The sequence below is a fragment of the Mustelus asterias genome, chromosome 26 (assembly GCF_964213995.1).
Source record: "Mustelus asterias chromosome 26, sMusAst1.hap1.1, whole genome shotgun sequence".
Lineage (NCBI taxonomy): Eukaryota > Metazoa > Chordata > Chondrichthyes > Carcharhiniformes > Triakidae > Mustelus > Mustelus asterias.
In genome coordinates, this window is record NC_135826.1 from 37,101,848 (window position 1) to 37,124,963 (window position 23,116).

Sequence of the window (23,116 nt, forward strand, 5' to 3'; positions counted from 1 at the left end):
GCTTGTAATCGGCCAGTAGGAAAATGTCTGGAGGTGTGACGGCTGGGTGCGGTTTTCTCTTTATTGGAGCGTGAGGATGTAGGAGAGACACCGGTCCCAAATGTTTGACATGCCAGTGAGCAGCTATATTGATTGATGATCATTGTGCCTTGTTTGAGTAGGTGGGCAAGGGAGCCAGCAGAATTGGAGATGGATTCAAGGCAGCGACCATTTGCTGTCCGATAAGCGAAAGTTGATGTTGCAGGAAGCAATGCACTTAGCTCCAAGAACCTTGATCCTAATAGCCTACACAATATAGGCTGAATGAATAGAAAATGCTGAGATGTGTACATTTCAGCAGAAGATCCCGTTGCCAGATGTGCAATTTTATTAATGATTATCCACGTGTTTGAGTGGACTAAATCTTCATACTCACCCCAGGCAGAATTAAGTTATAGTAGCTGGATTAACATATTTAAATGAGGCACAATTATCCTCCTTATGGCCTCTTTTGTAGCATAAATAATGCACCATTCAAATTTCTCCAAAGATGTGACTTTTCTGCCTTGTTCCAGACGTTACCTCACTCCAGTTTGCACTGGGACAGGCGCCTCCACAGAATATTTCTGCACAATGTGTTGTTCCGTCAGCGTTCCATTCGAATAAATGGATTTCACCACTTGAAATGAAACCCCAGAATTATTCAGTCATTGAATCTAATGGATCAGTAAGTAGTCTCACAACACCAGGTTAAAGTCCAACAGGTTTATCTGGTAGTACCAGCTTTTGGAGCACTGTCCCTTCATCAGGTGAGAGACTCACCTGATGAAGGAGCAGCGCTCTGAAAGCTGGTACTACCAGATAAACCTGTTGGACTTTAACCTGGTGTTGTGAGACTACTTACTGTGCTTACCCCAGTCCAACATCGGCAACTCCACCTAATGGATCAGGCTTGATGTTTTGCAGGGTCTGTCGCAGGCATGTTGGGGGAGTAGGGGGGTGGCCTGGTGGTGGGGTGTCGGGGGGGTGGTGAAGAACAACAGTCGAGAGCTGGATTTGTCAAACACTCTTTGTATTTCTTCTGCAGATCCGACCTGTCCCAGAGGCTACGCCAGGGTGAAGGGTGTTACCTGCGAAGGTCAGCTCAAATATGTTCCATCGTTCCAACTGCAACAAGGGTTAAAATCACCCAGAACTGACTCAAGCTATGACATAAACAGACAATGGGTAGATTTGTGCTATAGTGTGTGCAGGTGATAGTGAATCTCTATTCTTATTTCCATTGGCTTCAGGATCTACCTCTGTGTGTGCACAGATTCCAAACAATTATTGACATTAGCTGATAAGAGCCAACAGGTGAGGGAAGGTGCTACCTTTATTATGAAGCTAATGTAGTTACTGGGTGGCACAGTGGCACCGTGATTAGCAGTGCTGCGCCAGGGACCTGGGTTTGATTCCCAGCTTGGATCACTGTGCAGAATCGGCACGTTCTCCCCATGTCTGCGTGGTTTTCCTCTAGGTACTCTGGTTTCCTCCCACAGTCCGAAAGACGTGCTGGTTAGGTGCATTGGCCATGCTAACTCCTCCTTCAGTGTATCCAAGCAGTGCCAGAGTGGGGATTTTCACAGTAACTTCATTGCAGTGTTAATGTAAGCCTACTTGTGACACTAATAAATAAACTTTAAACTTTTAAACTTAGTTTGGGAGGTGTTTAGTGATCTTGTAGAGATCTATCAGATTATTGAGGGTGCATAGAAAGTTAACCCAGGGCTTTAAGTCAAACAGTGGGAGTAGAACTTGGGACAAAAGTTCAACCACATTAGTGGCAGATTTAGGGCAGATGTCAACAAAAGCTTTGCATCAGTGATTCAATTGGTATAAATATAGGTGACATCAGACCTGATGCCCATTCTCGTCAAAGGTGACCAAAGATATTTTTGCTACCTTCTTTAAAGATGTAACAAGTTGTAACTAGTAGAATTGACAAAGGAGAGCCAGTCGATGTGGTATATTTGGACTTTCAGAAAGTGTTTGGCAAAGTCCCACATAAGAGATTATCGTGCAAGATTAAAGCGCATGATATTAGGGGAAGTGTATTGAGATGGATAGAAAACTGGTTGGCAGAGATGAAACAAAGAATAGGAATTCATGGGTGCTTTTCAAATTGGCAGGCAGTAACTAGTGGGATGCCACAGGGATCGGTGCTGGGACCCCAGTTATTCACAATATATATTAATGATTTGGATGAAGGAACAAAATGTAACATCTCAAAGTTTGCAGATGATATCAAGTTGGGTGGGAGGGTGAGCTGTGACGAGGATGCAGAGATCCTTCAGAATGATCTGGACAGGTTGAGTGAGTGGGCTAATCAATGGCAGATGCAGTATAATTTGGATAAATGTGAGGTTATTCACTTTGGACGCAAAAACAAGAATGCAGGTTACTACCTGAATGGCTGTAAATTGGGAGAGGGGAATGTGCAGTGGCACCTGGGTGCCCTTGTGCACCAGTTACTGAAGGTAAGTATACAGGTGCAGCAGGTGGTAAAGAAGGCAAATGGTATGTTGGCCTTCATTGCGAGAGGTTTCGAGTACAGGAGCAGGGATGTGTTGTTGCAATTATACAGGGCCTTGGTGAGGCCACACCTAGAGTATTGTGTGCAGTTTTGGTCTCCTTTTCTGAGGAAGGATGCTCTTACTCTCGAGGGAGTGCAGCAAGGGTTTACCAGGCTGATTCCAGGGATGGTGGGACTGATATATGAGGAGAGATTAACTAGGTTAGGATTGTTTTTGCTGGAGTTCAGATGAATGAGGGGGGATCTCATAAAGACTTATAAAATTCTAACAGGACTAGACATTGTAGATACAGGGAGGATATTCCCAGTGTTGAGGGAATCCAGAACCAGGGGTCACAGTCTGAGGATTCAGGGTAGACCATTTAGGATGGAGGTGAGGAGACATTTCTTCACCCAAAGAGTGGTGAGCCTGTGGAATTCATTACCACAGGAAGTAGTTGATGCCAAAACATTGAATGTATTCAAGAAGAGGCTGAATATAGCACTTGGGGCGAATGGGATCAAAGGTTATGGGGAAAAAGCAGGATTAGGCTATTGAATTGGATGATCAGCCATGATCGTGATGAATGGCGGAGCAGGCTCGAAGGGCCAAATGGCCTCCTCCTGCTCCTATCTTCTATGTTTCTATGTTTTACCAAAAGAAACAAGACCATGGCTTTTTAACATTTGCATCAGGGCTAATCCGCAATTGTTCCAAACCGTTACTGAACCAAGTTGCAACCCAAAGTTGTATCTAAATTGATTCTGTGAAGCCTTTTATCTTCCTATCAAACAGATGTTGGAACATGTCCAATTTTCCTAATTCAAGTGTTGGCCGCTGATATTGTTTCTGAGCTCAGAATTCTGTTAAACTTAAGATCTGATATTCAGATTCTCTCAGTCTTTTTATCATTGCTTGTTGGCACTCTAACTTTCTCTAAACATATCGATAACATTACCTTACTTTGCCTGTTTTCTGAATAGGGAACTGAATAGTTTGTGATGTCTCTTTTCCCACCAGACGTGAACGAGTGTGATGTATTCCCCGGTGTTTGCACAAACGGACGTTGTGTGAACACTCAGGGTTCGTTCAAGTGTGACTGCCCTGAAGGACTGACTCTGGATGGGACTGGTAGAACCTGTGTGGGTGAGTACTGATCACTGAGGGCCCAGGGAGGAGGAGAAAATGTTTAATGCAGCCACCCCACTGAAGACAAAAGGCAAAAAAATAAATTGACACAATACAGTAGTTTAAGCTTTTTTTAATCAAAGCTTTGTGTTTGCCCTGAAAGGCAGAAGACCCACTGACTGAGTTCTTTGCTGGAGTAACAGAGAGGGTTGATGAAGGTAGTGTAATAGATGTTGTACATTATGGACTGGATTCTCCGATCTTGTCCGTCCTGCCCCCACTGCCAGCAAGAATGGAGAATTTGGTGCTCAATCAGAACTCCATTCACTACAGCGGGACTGGAAAACCCCAGCTGCAGATGAGGTTGGAGGTTTCCGGTGATGGTCTTTCAAAATACATTTGATAAATTACCTCATAACTGACTCATCCTGTAAATAGAAGGATTGTGACAGCAAATGGACAATGGTAACTTGTCACATAAGGGACAGGACATGGAGGGCGGAATTTCCGGCCGCGCTTGCCCAAAAGCTAGAAAATCCCGCCCGGGGTCAACAGACCTTTGCATGGTCTGTGTCCCACCCACTACGATTCCCATGGCGGGTGGGATGGGAAAATTCCGCCCGGAGTGTATTGGTAATTGGACGATTTCCTAATTGGATTGAAGTGTGCAGTCAGTCCCCCCAGGGGTTGGCACAGTTTTGTGATTTGTAGATTACAGAAAATTTGGCAATAGAATAGATAGTGAGAATGATAGTAGTAGATTTCAGGAGATCAATACAAGTTGTGGAAATGGGCAAACAAATGGCATTTGAAATGTAAAATGGATAAATATGAAAAGATGCACTTTGGAAGAAACAACATGGAGTGGCATCATGATCTGAACAGTGCTATTTCCAATAGGGACCTTAGTGTGTCTGTTCACAAATCATTAATTATGGCAGGGCAAATTGATAAGGCAGTTAATAACGCAAGTGGATATCTACTCTGTAAATAGGGGCATTAAACAAAGGAGTCATTCTAAACCTTTACAAATCACAGGTTTGGACTCGGTGGAGTATTGTATACAACCCTGGACATCACAGAATAAATTTTCACAGTGACTTCAGTGCAGTGTTAATCACATTTTTGGGGAGATGCAAAGACTTTGGAAAAAGTACAGCCAAGGTTTGCCAGCTTGATACCAGAGGGTCTTCAGTTAGTGAAGAGATTAGTGAAGCTAACAGCAGGGAAGCAACTGGGAGACTTAATAGAGACATTCAAAATTGGACATAGATAAAGCAAGTAGGGATAAATTGTTTCCTCTGGGAAGTAGATTGATGTTGTTGTTAACATATCTTCACCTCCATACTATTTCTTTTACCGTTTGGGGAAATAGAGGTGAAAGGATTTCTGAGTTGATTATCAGCCTATTGAACCGCATTGAATGTTTGTTCTGTGGCCAACAAGGTCTGGCATTGGACTCAAATGCTGAGCTTCTGATTCAGAGATAGGGACGCTACCACAAGACCTCCTAGTGGGTCGATAACTCAGAGGTCATAGGTTTAAAGTAATTGTCAGAAAACTAGAGAGGAAATGTGGAGAAATTTCACACCGCGAGTTGTCATGCTCCAAATGCACTGCCTGAAAGGGTGGGAGAAATAGATTCCATTGGAATTTTCAAAAGGCAGTTGAACAAGTACTTGAAGAGGACTAATTTGCAGGGTTGAGTGGGCAAAAGCTGTGTCTGGGACTAAACTAGGCAGCTGTCTTAAAGAACTGACACAGGCACAATGGGTTAAATGGCCTCTGCGTTGTGCTGCAATGTCCCATTGTCGGAAGACAGTCAGCTGGTGGCACCCATTCATTTTGCTGCAGGAAACATAGGGAGGAGTTTTCCTGTCCCGTCCGCCACGGGAATCAGAGCAGGTGAGGGGCGGACCATGGAAAGGTCTGTTGACATTGGACGGGATTTTCCAGTTTTGGGGCGAGCACGGCAGGAAAATCCCACCCATAATGTTTGGTAATGACCAATGTCTGCGTTGAGTAAACATCACATTGCAGTCAGACACAGCAAACCCATTGAAAGTGGAAAATGGGTATTTCACATGGACTAATTTGATAACCTTGATGAAGTCAATTAAAGGATCATTATTCCAACTTGCAATTGGTACCTGATAGAACACCAAACAGAATAGGAAATGCCTTTTTTATGACCTCAGTAGAGCCCAGTAACTTTTTTAAAAAGTAGATGAAATTCAAAATCCCAGTTATTTACTAACCAAATAAAGTCACAAGATTCCATGGTTTAAAGCAGAAGAATTTTTACGCTACAAGTATCAACAGAGCAAACACTAAATGTTATCTATCCTATCTATCTGGGGAAAATCAAATTAACAAGTAAAGTTCCTTCCAGGAACTAGTCTGATCCCCAGCTGACAGCAGCACAACAACCAACCCTAATTTTACTTGCATGCTCTTTACCACAAATCGCACATTTTTGCAGAATCTGCTCAGATTGGTCTGGATGCTGTAAATCTCCACTTCTATCTTCAAATAACTTACTCTCTTTGTTTATTCTTAGCTTCTGGATCTGGCCTATTTTTGAGTATTCTTCAGCTTGTCTTTTCTGCTCAAATGAATTTAACAACTGCTACTGCGCAGCTTGGACTGACCTGCGTCCTTTTGTATCTTTCAACAAGGTTTAGATTCCCCAACCTCAGCTTGTTTTTGGTTTCCTTAGAAACTGGAAAGTTCAGTTTTCTTTCTAGGTTTAACTTTTCTGCTTCCTTTTCAGTTTAATTTTCAGTTCAGTTTGCCTCAAAAACATACAAGTTAAATTTTATGGTGTAGATTCCCTCACACTTTTCATGGATATGAGGCTCTGATGAGCAGTTATCCCCTCAGGACAGAAGTTTAGCTGTAACACGGCTAACTGAAGTGACTGGATACTGAGTATTAAAACCCGGTGAGGAGTTCAGCTCCTTGTTATTGCTGATGTGTCTACTGCTAATTTACAGCCCCTCATGTACCTTGGATAAAAGCAAATTACTGCGGATGCTGGAATCTGAAACCAAAAGAGAAAATGCTGGAAAATCTCAGCAGGTCTGGCAGCATCTGTAAGGAGAGAAAAGAGCTGACGTTTCGAGTCCAGATGACCCAAAAGGGTCAGCTCTTTTCTCTCCTCACAGATACTGCCAGACCTGCTGAGATTTTCCAGCATTTTCTCTTTTGCCCTCATGTACTTTACTGTCTGAGCTAAATATAAAGTGCTGTTAATATGGAAGGATTATTTGGTTGCTGTTAGTGTAGTAACCCTGTGATGAGCCATTCTTGAGCCGTTCCTTGGGACTAATCTCATGCTGTCCATCTCCTCTAGATGTTCGCCTGGAACACTGCTACCTGAAGTGGGAGGAGGACGAGTGTACAGAGCCAATGGCAGGCCGGTACCGCATTGACGCTTGCTGCTGTTCGATCGGCCATGCCTGGGGTGGGGACTGTGAGGAATGCCCACAGCCTGGCACGCGGGAATATGAGACCATTTGCCCCAGGGGACCAGGATTTGCCAACAGGGGTGATGTTTTGACAGGCAGACCATTCTACAAAGGTAATGGCTCAATTAATCTATATATATCATGTGTTGGCATTTTCCTCGACACGCAATCCCTGCTGTCTTGATTTTGATTAATTTTTAATGTTAATATCTAACAGTGAAACTGCCGATGTAAACAGTTATCTGTAACAGTGTAGTTTCTGGATCTGGCCTATAGATGGTGCTGTGAGGCAGTTTTACAGTTCTCTCTCCCAAGCCTGTACCCATCATGTATAAGAAAATAAATTATATTCATCTACTGGCCGTGGGAGGAGGCTTTGTGACATTTCTTCCTCTACGCTAGAAACTCAGCTTCCAGTTCCACCCCAGGACTTGACGAGCACTTATATGGCCAAACAAGATGGTTAATATCCTACAAATCCTTCCAACATATGCCAGGTGGTAAAAGTGGAACAGCTTCCTGGGCAGCTATGTGATGTAAAGAAAGTTGGAGATTAGCAGGGTAAATACGTGGGTTTACGGGGATAGGGCCTCAGTGAGATTGTTTTTGGTGCAGGATCGATGGGCCGAATGACCTACTTCTGCAGGGTAGGGATTCTATGATTCATGGAGAAGTGAACTTTAACACTCCACAACCACCACTGACTGTTGGAAGTGCTGTGTGCAATTTACTTTTAATGTTTCAATAAATACAGAAAAATTACAAACTCTAGGGATACTTGATCCCATAAATCAAGTATTTATTGTTTGTGAGTTGAATTTTTATTGCCTGGATCACATGGACTGTTTATAGTGTTCTCAGCTTCATAGCTGTTCTCTGCCTCCAGTATTCAATATCATAGAAACCCTACAGTGCAGAAGGAGGCCATTCGGCCCATCGAGTCTGCACCGACCACAATCCCACCCAGGCCCTACCCCCACATATTTACCTGCTAATCCCTCTAACCTATGCATCCCAGGACTCTAAGGGGCAATTTTTTTTAACCTGGCCAATCAACCTAACCCGCACATCTTTGGACTGTGGGAGGAAACCCACGCAGACACGAGGAGAATGTGCAAACTCCACACAGACAGTGACCCGAGCCGGGAATCGAACCCGGGACCCTGGAGCTGTGAAGCAGCAGTGCTAACCACTGTGCTACCGTATCTTTCTCAATTTGACACGCTCCTGGCACACACTGTTCTCGAAGCAATGCTCCGTCCGGTACAATTGATCCACATTAAAGCCAACACATTTCACAGATGTTGTGGTGTTGGATGGATCTTTGTGATTAAAGGTTTGATTAAGTATAGGGCCTTTTCACTAGTGTTTAGGATGCTGGGATATTCTCACTGCCATCGTGTTCTCCTCTTGCTTTCTCCGGCTCTCTACCAAGTGAAAACTGGACAGTGACATTTGCACCCAGAGTCAGGCGATTGTAAAGGGGGACAAAAGAGGGACATAAACCAAATAATTTGAGCAGGTAAAAGGAAGAATCAAACCCCTGAATGCCTCATTTGCAGATGCAGCAGGAGCCTGTTTTCATTGAATAGATGTCACTGTGAAGTTACAGATAACCGTGCTCCACATATGGGATTTACCTTGAACCCACAGATTGATGATTCAAAAACTCAGGGTGAACATAAATGATGGCACGGCAGAGTTTGTCTCAGTTGCAGTCATTCCACTCCCTTCTCCCTTCCACTCCAAGAAGGGAGTGAAACCATCCCACCCACATGGCTTCTGATGAGAGGTCCAATTTGCCATTTCCAATAGTGACCAGGACAGTGAATGTAGGTTAATCACAATCAGTCCCAATGCTCCATTATGGGTGAACAAAGAACAAAGAACAGTACAGCACAGGAAACAGGCCCTTCGGCCCTCCAAGCCTGTGCCGCTCCATGGTCCAACTAGACCAATCATTTGTATCCCTCCATTCCCAGGCTGCTCATGTGACTATCCAGGTAAGTCTTAAACGATGTCAGCGTGCCTGCCTCCACCACCCTACTTGGCAGCGCATTCCAGGCCCCCACCACCCTCTGTGTAAAAAACGTCCCTCTGATATCTGAGTTATACCTCGCCCCTCTCACCTTGAGCCCGTGACCCCTCGTGATCGTCACCTCCGATCTGGGAAAAAGCTTCCCACTGTTCACCCTATCTATACCCTTCATAATCTTGTACACCTCTATTAGATCTCCCCTCAGGTGTGCAGGTTAAGCATGGCCAGTTTCTCCCTTCCTTTCTTCCTGGGTATTGACACGGTTTTATGTACATTCAGTCTCCCGCTGCCTCTGTATGGATGCAGGTCAGAATCTGTATAGGCAACTCTCCATCTCTTGTTTTCGGGGTCGTTTCTGGATATTGTGGCTTTAGGTTGAAAATATCTGACCTGTGATTTTAACAATGTTCTTAATGACTGCACTAAATGTCTTTCAGATATCAATGAATGTAAAGTCTTCTCCAGTCTGTGCACGTATGGAACTTGCCGGAACACGATTGGCAGCTTTAAATGTCGCTGTGAGAGTGGCTTTGCCTTAAACATGGAGGAGAGGAATTGTACAGGTAGGACATCACTCGGAGAGACAGGGTAATTATAATTCCTTATCTGAGACAGATATGGATAACATTCTCTCAACTCTCTCTCTGTCTTCTGTTTATCTGTCTTTTTCATTTGTATCTCTGTGTCTCATTCCTTCTCTCTTTCTATTTCTCCCTGACTCTGTCTAAACCTTCTCTCCATCTCGCTTTTTCTTTCCATCTGTCACATTCTGTTCGTCTTTTGTCTCTTGTTCTTTTTCTGTTCATCTCAGTCTATTTTTTTGTCTCTTTTCTCTCCTTCCCCCTCTCTCCCACTCGCCGACTGACTGTCCTGTCCTTTGTTTTTAGATATCAACGAGTGCCGTATTTCACCAGATCTCTGCGGGCACGGCACCTGCGTGAACACCCCGGGTAGTTTTGAATGTGAATGCTTCGATGGGTATGAAAGTGGTTTTATGATGATGAAGAACTGCATGGGTAAGTGACAATTACCGGCTAATTACTGCTGAATGTCCCTGACCCGTAGTTCAATAGTAAATGAGAGTGAATCACAACAGCAACTGGGGCTGAATGAACTGAGTGAGATATTTAGGCACATCAGAACTGAAGAATATGAAGAATGAGGAAAACCCACCTGCCTAACACACTTAACCATTGAATCAGCTTCACGTATCCAACTCCTCACCATTTCCTTCACTCATGCCTTCTCACCATTTACCTCAGTCCCTTCTCTCTCCAGAAACACGGGGGTGGGGCGATCTTACCAAAAACATTCTAAGTGCCAAACGAGCGTGGAAACGGGAGAGAATCATGCCCATTTTTTTTTGGCCTGTATCTTATGCCACTTAGCACAAAAAAAGGGTGCCTACCCTGAGGGTGAAAAAGCTCTTCCGAACTTTGCTTCCTACTCTCAAACAGAGCCGAGGAGAAATGACTTCTCTCAAAGGGTGGCGAGTCTGTGGAATTCACTACCCCAGAGTGTGGTGGATGTCGGGACTTTGATTAAATTTAAGGAGGAGATAGACAGATTTTTAATTAGTAATGGGTTTGAAGGGCTGTGGTGAACCGGCAGGAAAGTGGAGTTGAGGCTGAGGTGAGATCAGCCATAAATGGCAGAATAGGCCCGAGGGGCTGAATTGCCGACTCCTGCTCCGAGTTTTTCTGATAAACTCCTCATTTTAAATCTGTTTCCCTGGGATTTGAATCCCAGATGTGTAGACGCCGGAGTAAACACAGTAAGAAGTTTGAGACCCAGCACAGTGGACAATTTGTCTGGACTAATTAAAAATCCCTTCAGACCTAGAAAATCATCCATCATTCTAACTTAAATTCTCTTCTTTAAATTGCTGACCCTCCACCTTACCTTGGGTGCCCCTATGAGCCTTCACAAGGGCAGTAATATATTTCCGATAATGAGGTGCCCAGAACTGCACACAGTAAACTAACCAAGGTCTGACTAACACGTGATATGCAGCAACAGCCTCTGCAGGTTTGTAAGCTGCCCCTCTGGTATTGTAGTTGAGGATCGTCACTCATTGTCCATCTCACTCTTACAGAGCAGTGCTGCGTCTTCATCTTCTCCTGAGCCAAGAGCCCTCTCCTGATGTTGGCCATGATTGCCTCCCACCGTCCCCAATAACCCACAAGAGCCTGTCCTTGACCCCAATATCAGCCACTGTCCCATATTGCCTTGCAATTACTCTCAGTGGCTACCATGAGCCTTAGTGCTCCCAACAATGCTTCCCAACCCTACTATCTGCACTGTCCACAAAGTGTCCAGGCAATATGTATAAAATGCATTTCCTGTGGTCCACTAGTTTGAATAAGTTGAAGGCCATGGGATATGGGCTGTGCAGTAATGAGTTTGGCAGTGCACCATGGCAGGGTCTAAACTGGGGATGCCAGCGCCCCGTCGCCCCACCCCCGGGTCCTTTTACATTCGCACAATCTGGCCCTGGATCCACATGGATATTGCCAGAACTGGAAGTACCGAGTAAAGCCCAGCTCTCCTTCTTGGAATGGCCTCAGCCACCCTTCGTGGTGGCCTGTTTTAATGGCTTCCACATGTCGCTGTGAGGAAAACTGCTAGCAGCGACTGAGCACTGCCAAACAATCCTGTATTCACTGGAGCTGGGAACAGCTGTAGAACACTTAATAAATCCCACACAGCAGAGATTGAAAGAACATTCCAGAACTTATATTGCCTGAGCCATAATTAGAGGTGTGAAAGAGATGTACCATTAACATCAGAGAGAGTCCCTCATTGTGCTGCAGACCTCACACCATGTTACCGGTCTGTATCGTTCCCTGGATCCCACAACCCATGATGGAATCCACAGTCCCGACTAAGTTACAATTTCTGTCAAATGAAGGAGCACAGAACTAAAAGGTCACTTAAAGGTTTTCTGTCAGGACTCTACTGCTCATATACTCATTTGTACAGGCCATCCTACTTATACACCCTCCTCATTTCAGGCCCTTCCACTAATACTCACCCCTGTACAGACTCTTCCGCTAATACTCACCCTATATAGACCTTCCCAGTAATGTTCACCCCTGTACAGACCTTCCCACTAATACTCACTCCCGTACAGACTTTTCCGCTAACACTCACTGCTGTACAGACTTTCCCATGAATATTCACCCTGTACAGACCTTCCCAGTAATGTTCACCCCGTATAGACTTTCCCACTAATACTCACCCTGTACAGACCTTTCCAATAATACTCACCCTGTACAGACCTTTCCAATAATACTCACCCTGTACAGACCTTTCCAATAATACTCACCCCTGTACAGACCTTTCCAATAATACTCACCCCTGTACAGACTTTTCCGCTAATACTCACCCTGTACAGACCTTTCCAATAATACTCACCCTGTACAGACCTTTCCAATAATACTCACCCCTGTACAGACTTTTCCGCTAATACTCACCCTGCACAGACCTTTCCAATAATACTCACCCTGTACAGACCTTTCCAATAATATTCACCTCTGAACAGACCTTTGGTGCATAGATTAGCTAGATAGTCAACATCTTTTCCCAGAGGTAGGGGAGTCTAAAATTAGAGGGCATAGGTTTAAGGTGAGAGGGGAAAGATACAAAGGGGTCCAGAGGGGCAATTTTTTCACACAGAGAGTGGTGGGTGTCTGGAAAAAGCTGCCAGAGATAGTAGAAGAGGTGGGTCTTTTAAAAAGCATTCATTCAGTTACATGGATAAGATTGGTATAGAGGGATATGGGCTAAATACAGGCAATTGGGACTAGCTTAATGGTAAAAACTGGGAGGCATGGACAAATTGGGCTAAAGGGCTTGTTTCTATGCTGTAAACCCATGACTCTATGACTCACCCCTGTACAGACCTTTCCGCTAATACTCATCCCAGGACAGACCTTCCCATGAATACTCATCCCCGTACACTGCTTCTTAGTCAAAAACAGCCCTAAACAACACTCAGTATCAAGGGACTTTTTTCAATGTCCAACACTTTTGTCACAATATTGTGTTATTTGTGTTAATGAAATAATATGTGTGTGAATGGATTTATACAGATTAAAGTCAGCTTCAGTCTCACACTGAGAGCTGAATGCTCACTGCTGCTGGTTTTAGCCCAAGAAATAAATCTATATTAAATTGGTGCTTGGGCCAGATGTTGGTGTAAGGAGGAGTTGGTGTAAGCTTTCTGTTGACTATGCTGAACCGTTTCTCTGTACAGATATCGATGAGTGTGAGAGGGACCCCTTGCTGTGTCGGGGAGGTACCTGTGTTAACACGGATGGCAGCTATGAGTGCATCTGCCCACCAGGTCATGAGCTGACCTCTGAGGGAGACGGCTGTGTGGGTAAGCAGTTTCACAAATCCATTGTAAAACACTTTTAACAGATGCTACATTTTTACCGCAGTAAAGCTGTGGTGCCACTGCTATAGATTCAGCTTTCCTTAAACAAATATTGGGCGGAATTCTCTGGCCTCGTTGGTCTGAAAGCTGGAAATTCCCACCCGACCGTCGATGGGGTTTCACATTGTCCGCAACCCGCCCACTAAAATTCCGGTGACAGGCAGGATGGGAGAATTTATTATCTCCAAGATCTGAAGAACTCTAGAGTTGCCAATTTTGGCTGAATGTTTTCATTGACATTTCATGACATCATCTCTGGCTGCCAACCACCGCGCCCCCCCCCCCCCCCCCCCCCCCCCCCCCCCCCACCACACACTCCCACCATTGGGTGTCCAACATCTCCATGTTGGCAACGTCTGACCTTCCTACATGGGAATGCCTCGGTGGCACAGTAGTTAACATTGCTGACTCACAGCTCCAGGGACCCGCGTTTGAATCCAGCCTTGGGTTACTGTCTTTGTGGAGTTTGCACGTTCTCCCCGTGTCTGCGTGAGTTTCCTCCGGGTGCACCGGTTTCCTCCCACACTCCAAAGATGTGCAGGCTGGGTAGATTGGCCATGTTAAATTGCCCTTTAGTGTTCCAAGATGTGTAGGTTGGGGGGATTAGCAGGGTAAATATGTGGGGTTATGAGCATAGGGCATCGGTAAAACGCTCTGTACGAGAGCCAATGTAGACTTGATGGGCCGAGTGGCCTCCTTCTGCACTGTAGGGATTCTATGATTCTACACCAAGTGGAACATGAACAAATTCTTTATTATTTGACTGGCTCATTCTTGTCTGTCAGCCAAACAGCCACTTTTCCACCTCCAACCATTTTACAATTAATAGATTAAAGTGCTCAAAAAAAATCTGAGGAATGTACAATCCTTTTTAAGGCCCGTGTGATTGCTCTCCTGGGCTTTGCTCGCGTCTCAGAGTTTAATCTTTCATTCCTGGAAAGGCCATGGTCAAACCTGGAGGGCCGGCAAATGTCCAGTGAAGGCCATGCCTCTAAATGTGCCCCAAGCTTGGGACATTTGGTGCATTTCTTCCCCTCCTCCTTCCGGTCATTGATCCTGAAGGCTTCAGGAATAATCTGGAATGTTTTGAGTTGAACGTGCTGTCTGATGTTTGTTTTCTGTGCTCAATTCGCCGTGACCCCTGAACACTTCCTTCACACATTTCTTCCCGGATGCAGATATCAACGAGTGCTCGCTGAGTGACAACCTGTGCAAGAACGGGCGCTGCGTCAATATGATTGGGACCTACCAGTGTGCCTGTGACTCGGGATACCAGGGCACAGCTGACAGACAGGGCTGTATGGGTAAGGGCTGCAGAAATGACATTAAACAATGTGGCAAAGTGTAAAATACTGACTAATCATAGGAAGGTTAATCTCCACACATATTTAACCTGCTCAGATGTTTATTCATCCTTCCAGACAAATGAATTGTGACCTGTTTGAGGTTAAACTTGGCGAATGAAGGGAAACCTGTCGGAGAACATTCATTCCGGCCAGTTCCACCCCCTCAGTCTACCCTCAATCATCAGCGAAGTGCTGGAAGGTGTTATGGACAGTGCAGTCCCGCAGCACTGACCCAGCAATGACCCGCTCACTGATGCTCAGTTTGGGTTTCTCCAGGGTTACTAAATTCCAGTCCTTGTTACAATATACATCCAAACTTGGACAAAATAACTGAATTGCTGCACCTGTCCTCAATACGGTGTCCCTCAAGCCCCATATCCCTCAGTGCCAAACACTCACCTTCTCCCCGTATCCCTCAGCTCCACAAATTCACCTTCTCTCCATATCCCTCAGCACCACGCACTCACCTTCTCTCCATATCCCTCAGCACCACGCACTCATCTTCTCCCCATATCCCTCAGTGCCAGACACTCACCTTATCCCCATATCCCTCAGCACCACGCACTCACCTTCTCCCCATATCCCTCAGCACCACGCACTCACCTTCTCCCCATATCCCTCAGTGCCAGACACTCACCTTCTCCCCATATCCCTCAGTGCCAGACACTCACCTTATCCCCATGTCCTTCAGCACCACGCACTCATCTTCTCCCCATATCCCTCAGCACCACGCACTCACCTTCTCTCCATATCCCTCAGCACCACAAACTCATCTTCTCCCATATCCCTCAACACCACGCACTCATCTTCTCCCCATATCCCTCAGCACCACGCACTCATCTTCTCCCCATATCCCTCAGCACCATGCATTCACCTTCTCCCCATATCCCTCAGTGCCACGGACTCATCTTCTCCCCATATCCCTCAGCACCACAAACTCATCTTCTCCCATATCCCTCAACACCACGCACTCATCTTCTCCCCATATCCCTCAGCACCACGCATTCACCTTCTCCCCATATCCCTCAGTGCCACGGACTCATCTTCTCCCCATATCCCTCAGCACCACGTACTCACCTTCTCTCCATATCCCTCAGTTCCACGCCCTCACCTTCTCTCCATATCCCTCAGCACCACGCACTCACCTTCTCCCCATATCCCTCAGTGCCAGACACTCACCTTCTCCCCATATCCCTCAGTGCCAGACACTCACCTTATCCCCATGTCCTTCAGCACCACACACTCACCTTCTCCCCATATCCCTCAGCACCACACACTCATCTTCTCCCCATATCCCTCAGCACCACGCACTCACCTTCTCTCCATATCCCTCAGCACCACAAACTCATCTTCTCCCATATCCCTCAACACCACGCACTCATCTTCTCCCCATATCCCTCAGCACCACGCACTCATCTTCTCCCCATATCCCTCAGCACCATGCATTCACCTTCTCCCCATATCCCTCAGTGCCACGGACTCATCTTCTCCCCATATCCCTCAGCACCACAAACTCATCTTCTCCCATATCCCTCAACACCACGCACTCATCTTCTCCCCATATCCCTCAGCACCACGCATTCACCTTCTCCCCATATCCCTCAGTGCCACGGACTCATCTTCTCCCCATATCCCTCAGCACCACGTACTCACCTTCTCTCCATATCCCTCAGTTCCACGCCCTCACCTTCTCTCCATATCCCTCAGCACCACACACTCATCTTCTCCCCATATCCCTCAGCACCACACACTCACCTTCTCCTCATATCCCTCAGTGCCACGCATTCACCTTCTCCCCATATCCCTCAGCACCACGTACTCACCTTCTCCCCATATCCCTCAGTGCCAGACACTCACCTTCTCCCCATATCCCTCAGCACCACACACTCACCTTCTCCCCATATCTCTCAGCACCAAGCACTCACCTTCTCCCCATATCCCTCAGTGCCATGCACTCACCTTCTCCCCATATCCCTCAGCACCAAGCACTCACCTTCTCCCCATATCCCTCAGCACCACACACTCACCTTCTCCCCATATCTCTCAGCACCAAGCACTCACCTTCTCCCCATATCCCTCAGTGCCATGCACTCACCTTCTCCCCATATCCCTCAGCACCACACACTCACCTTCTCCCCATATCTCTCAGCACCAAGCACTCACCTTCTCCCCATATCTCTCAGCACCAAGCACTCACCTTCTCCCCATATCCCTCAGTGCCGCCTACCCACGTAATCCTCCATCTTCTCTCTCCAGAAACAGATGTAATTATTTATTTCCCTTCCACACTAGCTTCTGTCTGAATGCTCAATGATATTTTGTTCCATAATCTGATTTATCGTCGGAGTGATAAAGTTCCCCACATTACCCTTCCTACTTTTAAATTTTGTATCAATTGATTTTGCCAAATCCCTTTGTTAATCTGGGAAACCTCACCCCGCAATCTTCTGTTTTAAAAAAAATGAATTCCAATTTACCCTTTTCCTCAACCATGGTTATCCTTCAATGAGTCTTCCCAGAGTCAATGACAGTGTACTAATATAGTGAAAATGCTACAGTCAGTATATATAGTCAATATAGTCAGTATGCTAATCTCATTCTCATTACTGCAGGAAATCCTCATTTTGGTTTTCACTGTGAGGTTAATAAGGTGGGTGTGTGTTACACAAAGCCCCAGCTATCTGTTGACTTTTTCCTACTTCAGATATTGATGAATGTACAATCATGAACGGGGGATGTGACACACATTGCACAAACTCAGAGGGAAGCTACGAGTGCAGCTGCAGTGAGGGCTACGCACTGATGCCTGACAAGAGAACATGTGCAGGTAGGCCGCATGAGACTGTTAATACTGATGGTGTTCTGTAGTATGGTAAACTCTCCTTGTGATACTAACAGGGTATCGAGCCTGATGCTGTTTACAAGCCCAGTACAATTTTACCATTATTTCGAATTGGTTTACGACTCCAATTATAACTGAAATCCATGTGACATTGAGGACACAGTAAGAGTTTTAACAACACCAGGTTAAAGTCCAACAGGTTTATTTGGTAGCAAATGCCATTAGCTTTTGGAAGGAGCAGCGCTCTGAAAGCTAATGGCATTTGCTACCAAATAAACCTGTTGGACTTTAACCTGGTGCTGTTAAAACTCTTACTGTGTTTACCCCAGTCCAACGCCGGCATCTCCACACATTGAGGACTGTCAGAATTAGAATCAACCATTACTATTCAAGACAAATGACCAAACCTGGTTAAATGAGGAGTCAAGGATAATACGCCAGGAGTATCACCAGGCATACCTGAAAATGAGGTGTTAACCTGGTGAAGCTACAGCACAGGGCTACATACATGCTAAACAGCAGAAACAATATGTAATAGACAGAGCCAAGTAGTCCTACAACTGAAGACCAGATCAATGTTCTGTGGTTCTGTTCTGATCATGAATGGTGGCAGCCAGTTAACTGGGGGAGAAGACTCCACAACCGTCCTCAATGATGAAGGAGCCCAGTACATCAGTGCAAAAGGTAAGGCTGAAGCACTCACAACAATCTTGACCCAGAAATACCAAGTGGATGATCCTATCTCAGCCGCCTCCTGGGGTCCTCAGCATCACAGATCCTCAGCCATTTCAATTCACTCCCCGTGATAGCAAGAAACATTGATCAAACTGGATACTGCAAAGGCAATGGGCCCTGAAAACATCCCGACAGTAGTTTTGAAGACTTGTGCTCCAGAACTAGTTGCACCCCTAGCCAAGTTGTTCCAGTATGGAAGTGTGGAAAATTCCTGGGTACGTCCTGAACACAAAAACCAGGACAAATCCGATCCAGCCAATCAGTCTACTCTCGATCATCAGAAAAATGATGGAAGGTGTCATTGATGGTGCTATCCAGCAGCACTCACTCAGCAATAACCTGCTCACTAATGTTCAGTTTGGGTTTCACCAGCGCCATGCAGCTCCAGACCTCTTTCTAGCCTTGGTCCAAACATGGGAAAAGAGCTGAATGCCAGAGGTAAGGTGGGAGTGACTTCCCATCAAAGTAGCATTTAACTAAATTTGGCATCAAGGAATCCTTGTAAAATTGATGTCAAGGGGAATCGGTGGGGGGGGGAGGAAACTCTCCATTGGTTGGAGTCATACTTGGCACATGGGAAGATGGTTGTGGAGGTCAATCATCTCAGCCCCAGGATATCACTGCAGGAGTTCCTCAGGATAGTGTCCTAACCCAACCAGCTTCAGCTGCTTCATCGATAACCTTCCCTCCATCATAAGGTCAGAAGTAGGGATATTTGCCGATAATTACACAATATTAAGTATCTTTATCCTCAGATACTGAAGCAGTTCATGTCCACATGCAGCAAGACCTGGACAATATCCAGACTTGGGCTGACAAGTGGCAAGTAACATTCATGCCACACAAATGCCAGGCAATGACTATCTCCAACAAAAGAGAATTGAACCATCTTTTGACATTCAATGGCGTTACCACCACTGAATCCCCCACTATCAACATCCTGGGAATCACTGTTGACCAGAAACTGAACTGGACCAGCCATATAAATAATGTAGCTATAACAGCAGGTCAGATGCTGGGAAAACTGTGGCGAGAAACTTAAACTTCTACTCCCCAAAGTCTGCCCACCATCTATGCAGCATAAGTCAAGAGTTTGGTTGAATATCACTCTTAAATGGTAAGAGGTTGGGAAGTGTTGGTGTCCAAAGGGACTTGGATGTCCTTGTTCATGAGTCACTAAAAATGAGCAGGCAGGTGCAGCAAGCAATCCAGAAGGCAAATGGTATGTCGGCCTTCATCGTGAGAAGATTTGAGATGCTTTGCTATCAGAGCCTTGCTGAGACTGCACTGTGGTGAACCATCGTTGGTTCCCACTAGGTAGTACTGAGCCAGGGTCTGGCCAGTACTACGAGTATGTATATATGTTGCTGTTGGGGTTAGGGATGGGTTGTTCTACTTGGCTGTTGGGGTTAGGGTTGGGCTGTTACACCTGTATTATAGTTATTATGGTACATCCCAGTCGGGCTCCGCCTCCTGGGAGAGGTATAAAGGTCACTGCTCTGTCTGGGACCCCTCAGTCTGGGATCGTGTACTATACATGGTAGCTTCGTTGTAATAGTAAATAAAAGCCTTTATTTCCTTGAGCATCTCAAGTCTCGTGTGTGATAACGCGCATCATGCACCTTGAGTATTATGTACAGTTTTGGACTCCTTATTTAAGGAAGGAAAGACTTGCTATAGAGGGAGTGCTACAGAGGTTCACCAGACTATCCCTGGAATGTCAGGATTGTCCTATGGGGAGTGATTGCGGAAACTATTCTATCGTTTTGCAGAATGAGAGGTGATCTCATTGAGAGTTACAAAATTCTTACAGGGCGTGACTGTAGATGGGACGTTTCCCCTGGGGGTGAGACTAGAACCACGGGACACAATCTCAGAATAAGGGCAGGCCAATTAAGACTGAGATGAGGAGGAATTTCTTCACTCAGAGGGTGGTGAATCGTTAGAATTCTCTATCCCTGAGGGCTGTAGAAGCTCAATCCTTGAGCATGTTCAAGACAGAGATCGATAGATTTTTGGATACTAATGGACATCAAGGGATATGAGGGTAGAGTGGGACAGTGGCATGGAGAAAGATAATCAGCTATGATCCAACTGAATGGCAGAACAGGTTCTCCAGGTTGAATGGCCTACTCCTGTTCCCATGTTCCCCTTTCTTTCCTGGATGAGTGCATCTCCGAAGCCATTCAAGAAGCTTGAAAACATTCAGGACAAAGCAGCCAGTTGATCAACACCTCATCCACCGTCTTAAACATTCAAACCATTCAAACCGACACACATGGGCAGCAGTGCGTACAAGATACAAGGCTCCTTTGACAGCACTTTCCAATCCTGTGACATCTACCACCTAGAAGGACAAGGACAGCAGGAGCATAGGAATGCCACCAGCTGCAAGTTCCCCTCCAAGCCACACACCATCCTGACTTGAAACAACGTCACTATTCCAGCAACGCTCACATTCCATGAATTAATTTTTTTTTAAATTCAGACTCGAAACCTCATTTGTTAACTGATGACTCATCAGTTCGTGTTTCTAAAGAGTTAGACTGCTGTCTTTAAATCCTGTTACTTAAACCAAATACAGTAAGAAGTTTAACAACACCAGGTTAAAGTCCAACAGGTTTATTTGGTAGCAAAAGCCACACAAACGCATTGAGAGACACGGGGCAAAGACACGTATGTGGAGTTAGGTCACAGGTCAACCATGATCTCATTGAATGGCACAGCCTCGAGCAGCTTTGTGGTGTCCTCCTGTTCCTATGCTCTAATGCTTGATAAAGGTTAGAACTGCCAGACTTCCATCAGACAAAGTAATAAATGAAGCACCTCCTGGCGGATTGGCTATCGAATTGGATAAGGTGTCATCCATTCCTTCAGGCAACAACCCCCCCACTCACTGGAACAGCTGCAACAGGCTGCCATGTGTAGACTTATTTTGTGACCAACACAGGTCAGACAGAGGTTAAAGGATTACAAACAAATTGAGGTGTAAGTGTGAGAAATTGGTGTAAAGTTGAACATTTTTGGTAACTGATTGTTTTTGATTTGTTCAGATATTGATGAATGTGAGGAGAATCCTGATATTTGTGAGGGTGGACAGTGTACCAACATCCCTGGGGAATATCGTTGCCTCTGCTACGATGGCTTCATGGCTTCCATGGATATGAGGACCTGTCTGGGTGAGATCTGAAGTCCATTCTTTTTGTTTAAACTTCACATGGTTAGCAGGAGACAAATATACATCAAGAGTAGTGCCAACTGCATTTAGAGATAGCAGGAGAATATTTCAGGAGTGTTGGTGAGTTTTTATGTACTGATTGTGGTGATGTTTTCAATCCCCCTTCCATTTAAGGCCCAGTTCCCCAGGTCACAGTGATCCAGGGTGAATCACACGATGTGGGCCTCAGCACTGAGGGCACGTTGCTCGCGAGAGATGGGCGATTCCGCTGGAGCACGGTTTATTCTTACACAAGGCCTCGAGCCCTTTCACCAGACTGATGGAGTTTGAGGGCGGGATCTTACAGCCTCGCTCATCCCAAAACTGTTAAATCCCACCCCCCCCCCCCCCCCCCTCCGAGGTCAATGGACCTTTCCATGTTCCGCCACTCACCCGCTCCAATTCCCGTGGCAGGCAGGATGGCAAAATTTCAGCCTTAGTGTTTCCTAGAACCGAAGAACAGACAAAGTTATTCATAGGGAGAAGGAACAGACACAAGTCATGTGGGGGGAGGATGTTTGACATTGGAGGAGAGAGAGAGTCAGTGATGAGTGTGGGGGGAGGGATGGGGCCAGTGGTGAAGCGGGGGAGAGGAGGGATGGAGCCAGTGGGGGGGCGGGGGGGGGGGGGGGGGGGGGGGGGGAGGTGGCAGGCGGCAGGCATGGAGCCACTGGTGAGTGGTGGGGGAGAAACAGTTCTTGTGGTGAGTCGGGGGAGGGGCAGGGCCAGTGGTGAAGGCGGGGGGGGGGGGGGGGGGGGAGGGATGGAGCCAGAGGAGAGGGTGGAATGGGGGGAGGGGAGGGAGGTGGCAGGGATAGAGCCACTGGTGAGTGGTGGGGGGGAAACAGTTCATATGGTGAGTCGGGGCAGGGACAGGGCCAGTGGTGAAAGGGGAGGAGGGATGGAGCCAGAGGAAGCGGTGGGGGTCGGAGGGATGAAACCAATGGCGAGTTGGGGGGTGGGGGGGGTTGGTGGTGGGGGAGTTGGATGGAGCTCATGGTGAGTTGGGGAACGGACCGAGATGGAGGTGAGTGGGTATAGGGGTCAGGGTCAGTGGTGAGTGGAGGGAGGGATGCAGCCAGTGGGGAGTGTGAGGGAAGGAAGGAGCCATCGGGGAGTGGTGGGGGAGGGAGAGATGGAGGTGAGTGAGGGTAGGGACAGAGCTGGTGGTGAGAGGAGGTAGGGTAGTGTCGGAGCCGGTGGGGAGTGTGAGGGAAGGAAGGGGCCAGTCAGGAGTGGTGGGGGAGGGAGAGGGACGTGTGAGGGGAGGGATGGAGCTGGTAGTGAGTGAGTTGGGGAAGGTGTGAGTGGAGATAGGGTCAGAGATGGTGGTGAGTGGGGGAGAGACAGAGCTCATAGTGAACT

The 23,116-nt window shown here is 46.3% G+C and overlaps 1 protein-coding gene across 1 annotated transcript in view; it reads left to right on the plus strand.

Annotated features, from left to right (window-relative positions):
• fbn3 (fibrillin 3) overlaps nt 1-23,116 on the plus strand; it is a 268,519-nt gene that overhangs the window by 159,221 nt on the left and 86,182 nt on the right. The window contains exons 22-30 of the mRNA XM_078198473.1: nt 1,067-1,117; nt 3,555-3,680; nt 7,018-7,245; nt 9,608-9,733; nt 10,058-10,186; nt 13,429-13,554; nt 14,790-14,915; nt 17,662-17,784; nt 21,588-21,713. Coding sequence (XP_078054599.1) covers nt 1,067-1,117; nt 3,555-3,680; nt 7,018-7,245; nt 9,608-9,733; nt 10,058-10,186; nt 13,429-13,554; nt 14,790-14,915; nt 17,662-17,784; nt 21,588-21,713 — 1,161 coding nt within the window. The remainder of the gene's footprint in view (nt 1-1,066; nt 1,118-3,554; nt 3,681-7,017; nt 7,246-9,607; nt 9,734-10,057; nt 10,187-13,428; nt 13,555-14,789; nt 14,916-17,661; nt 17,785-21,587; nt 21,714-23,116) is intronic.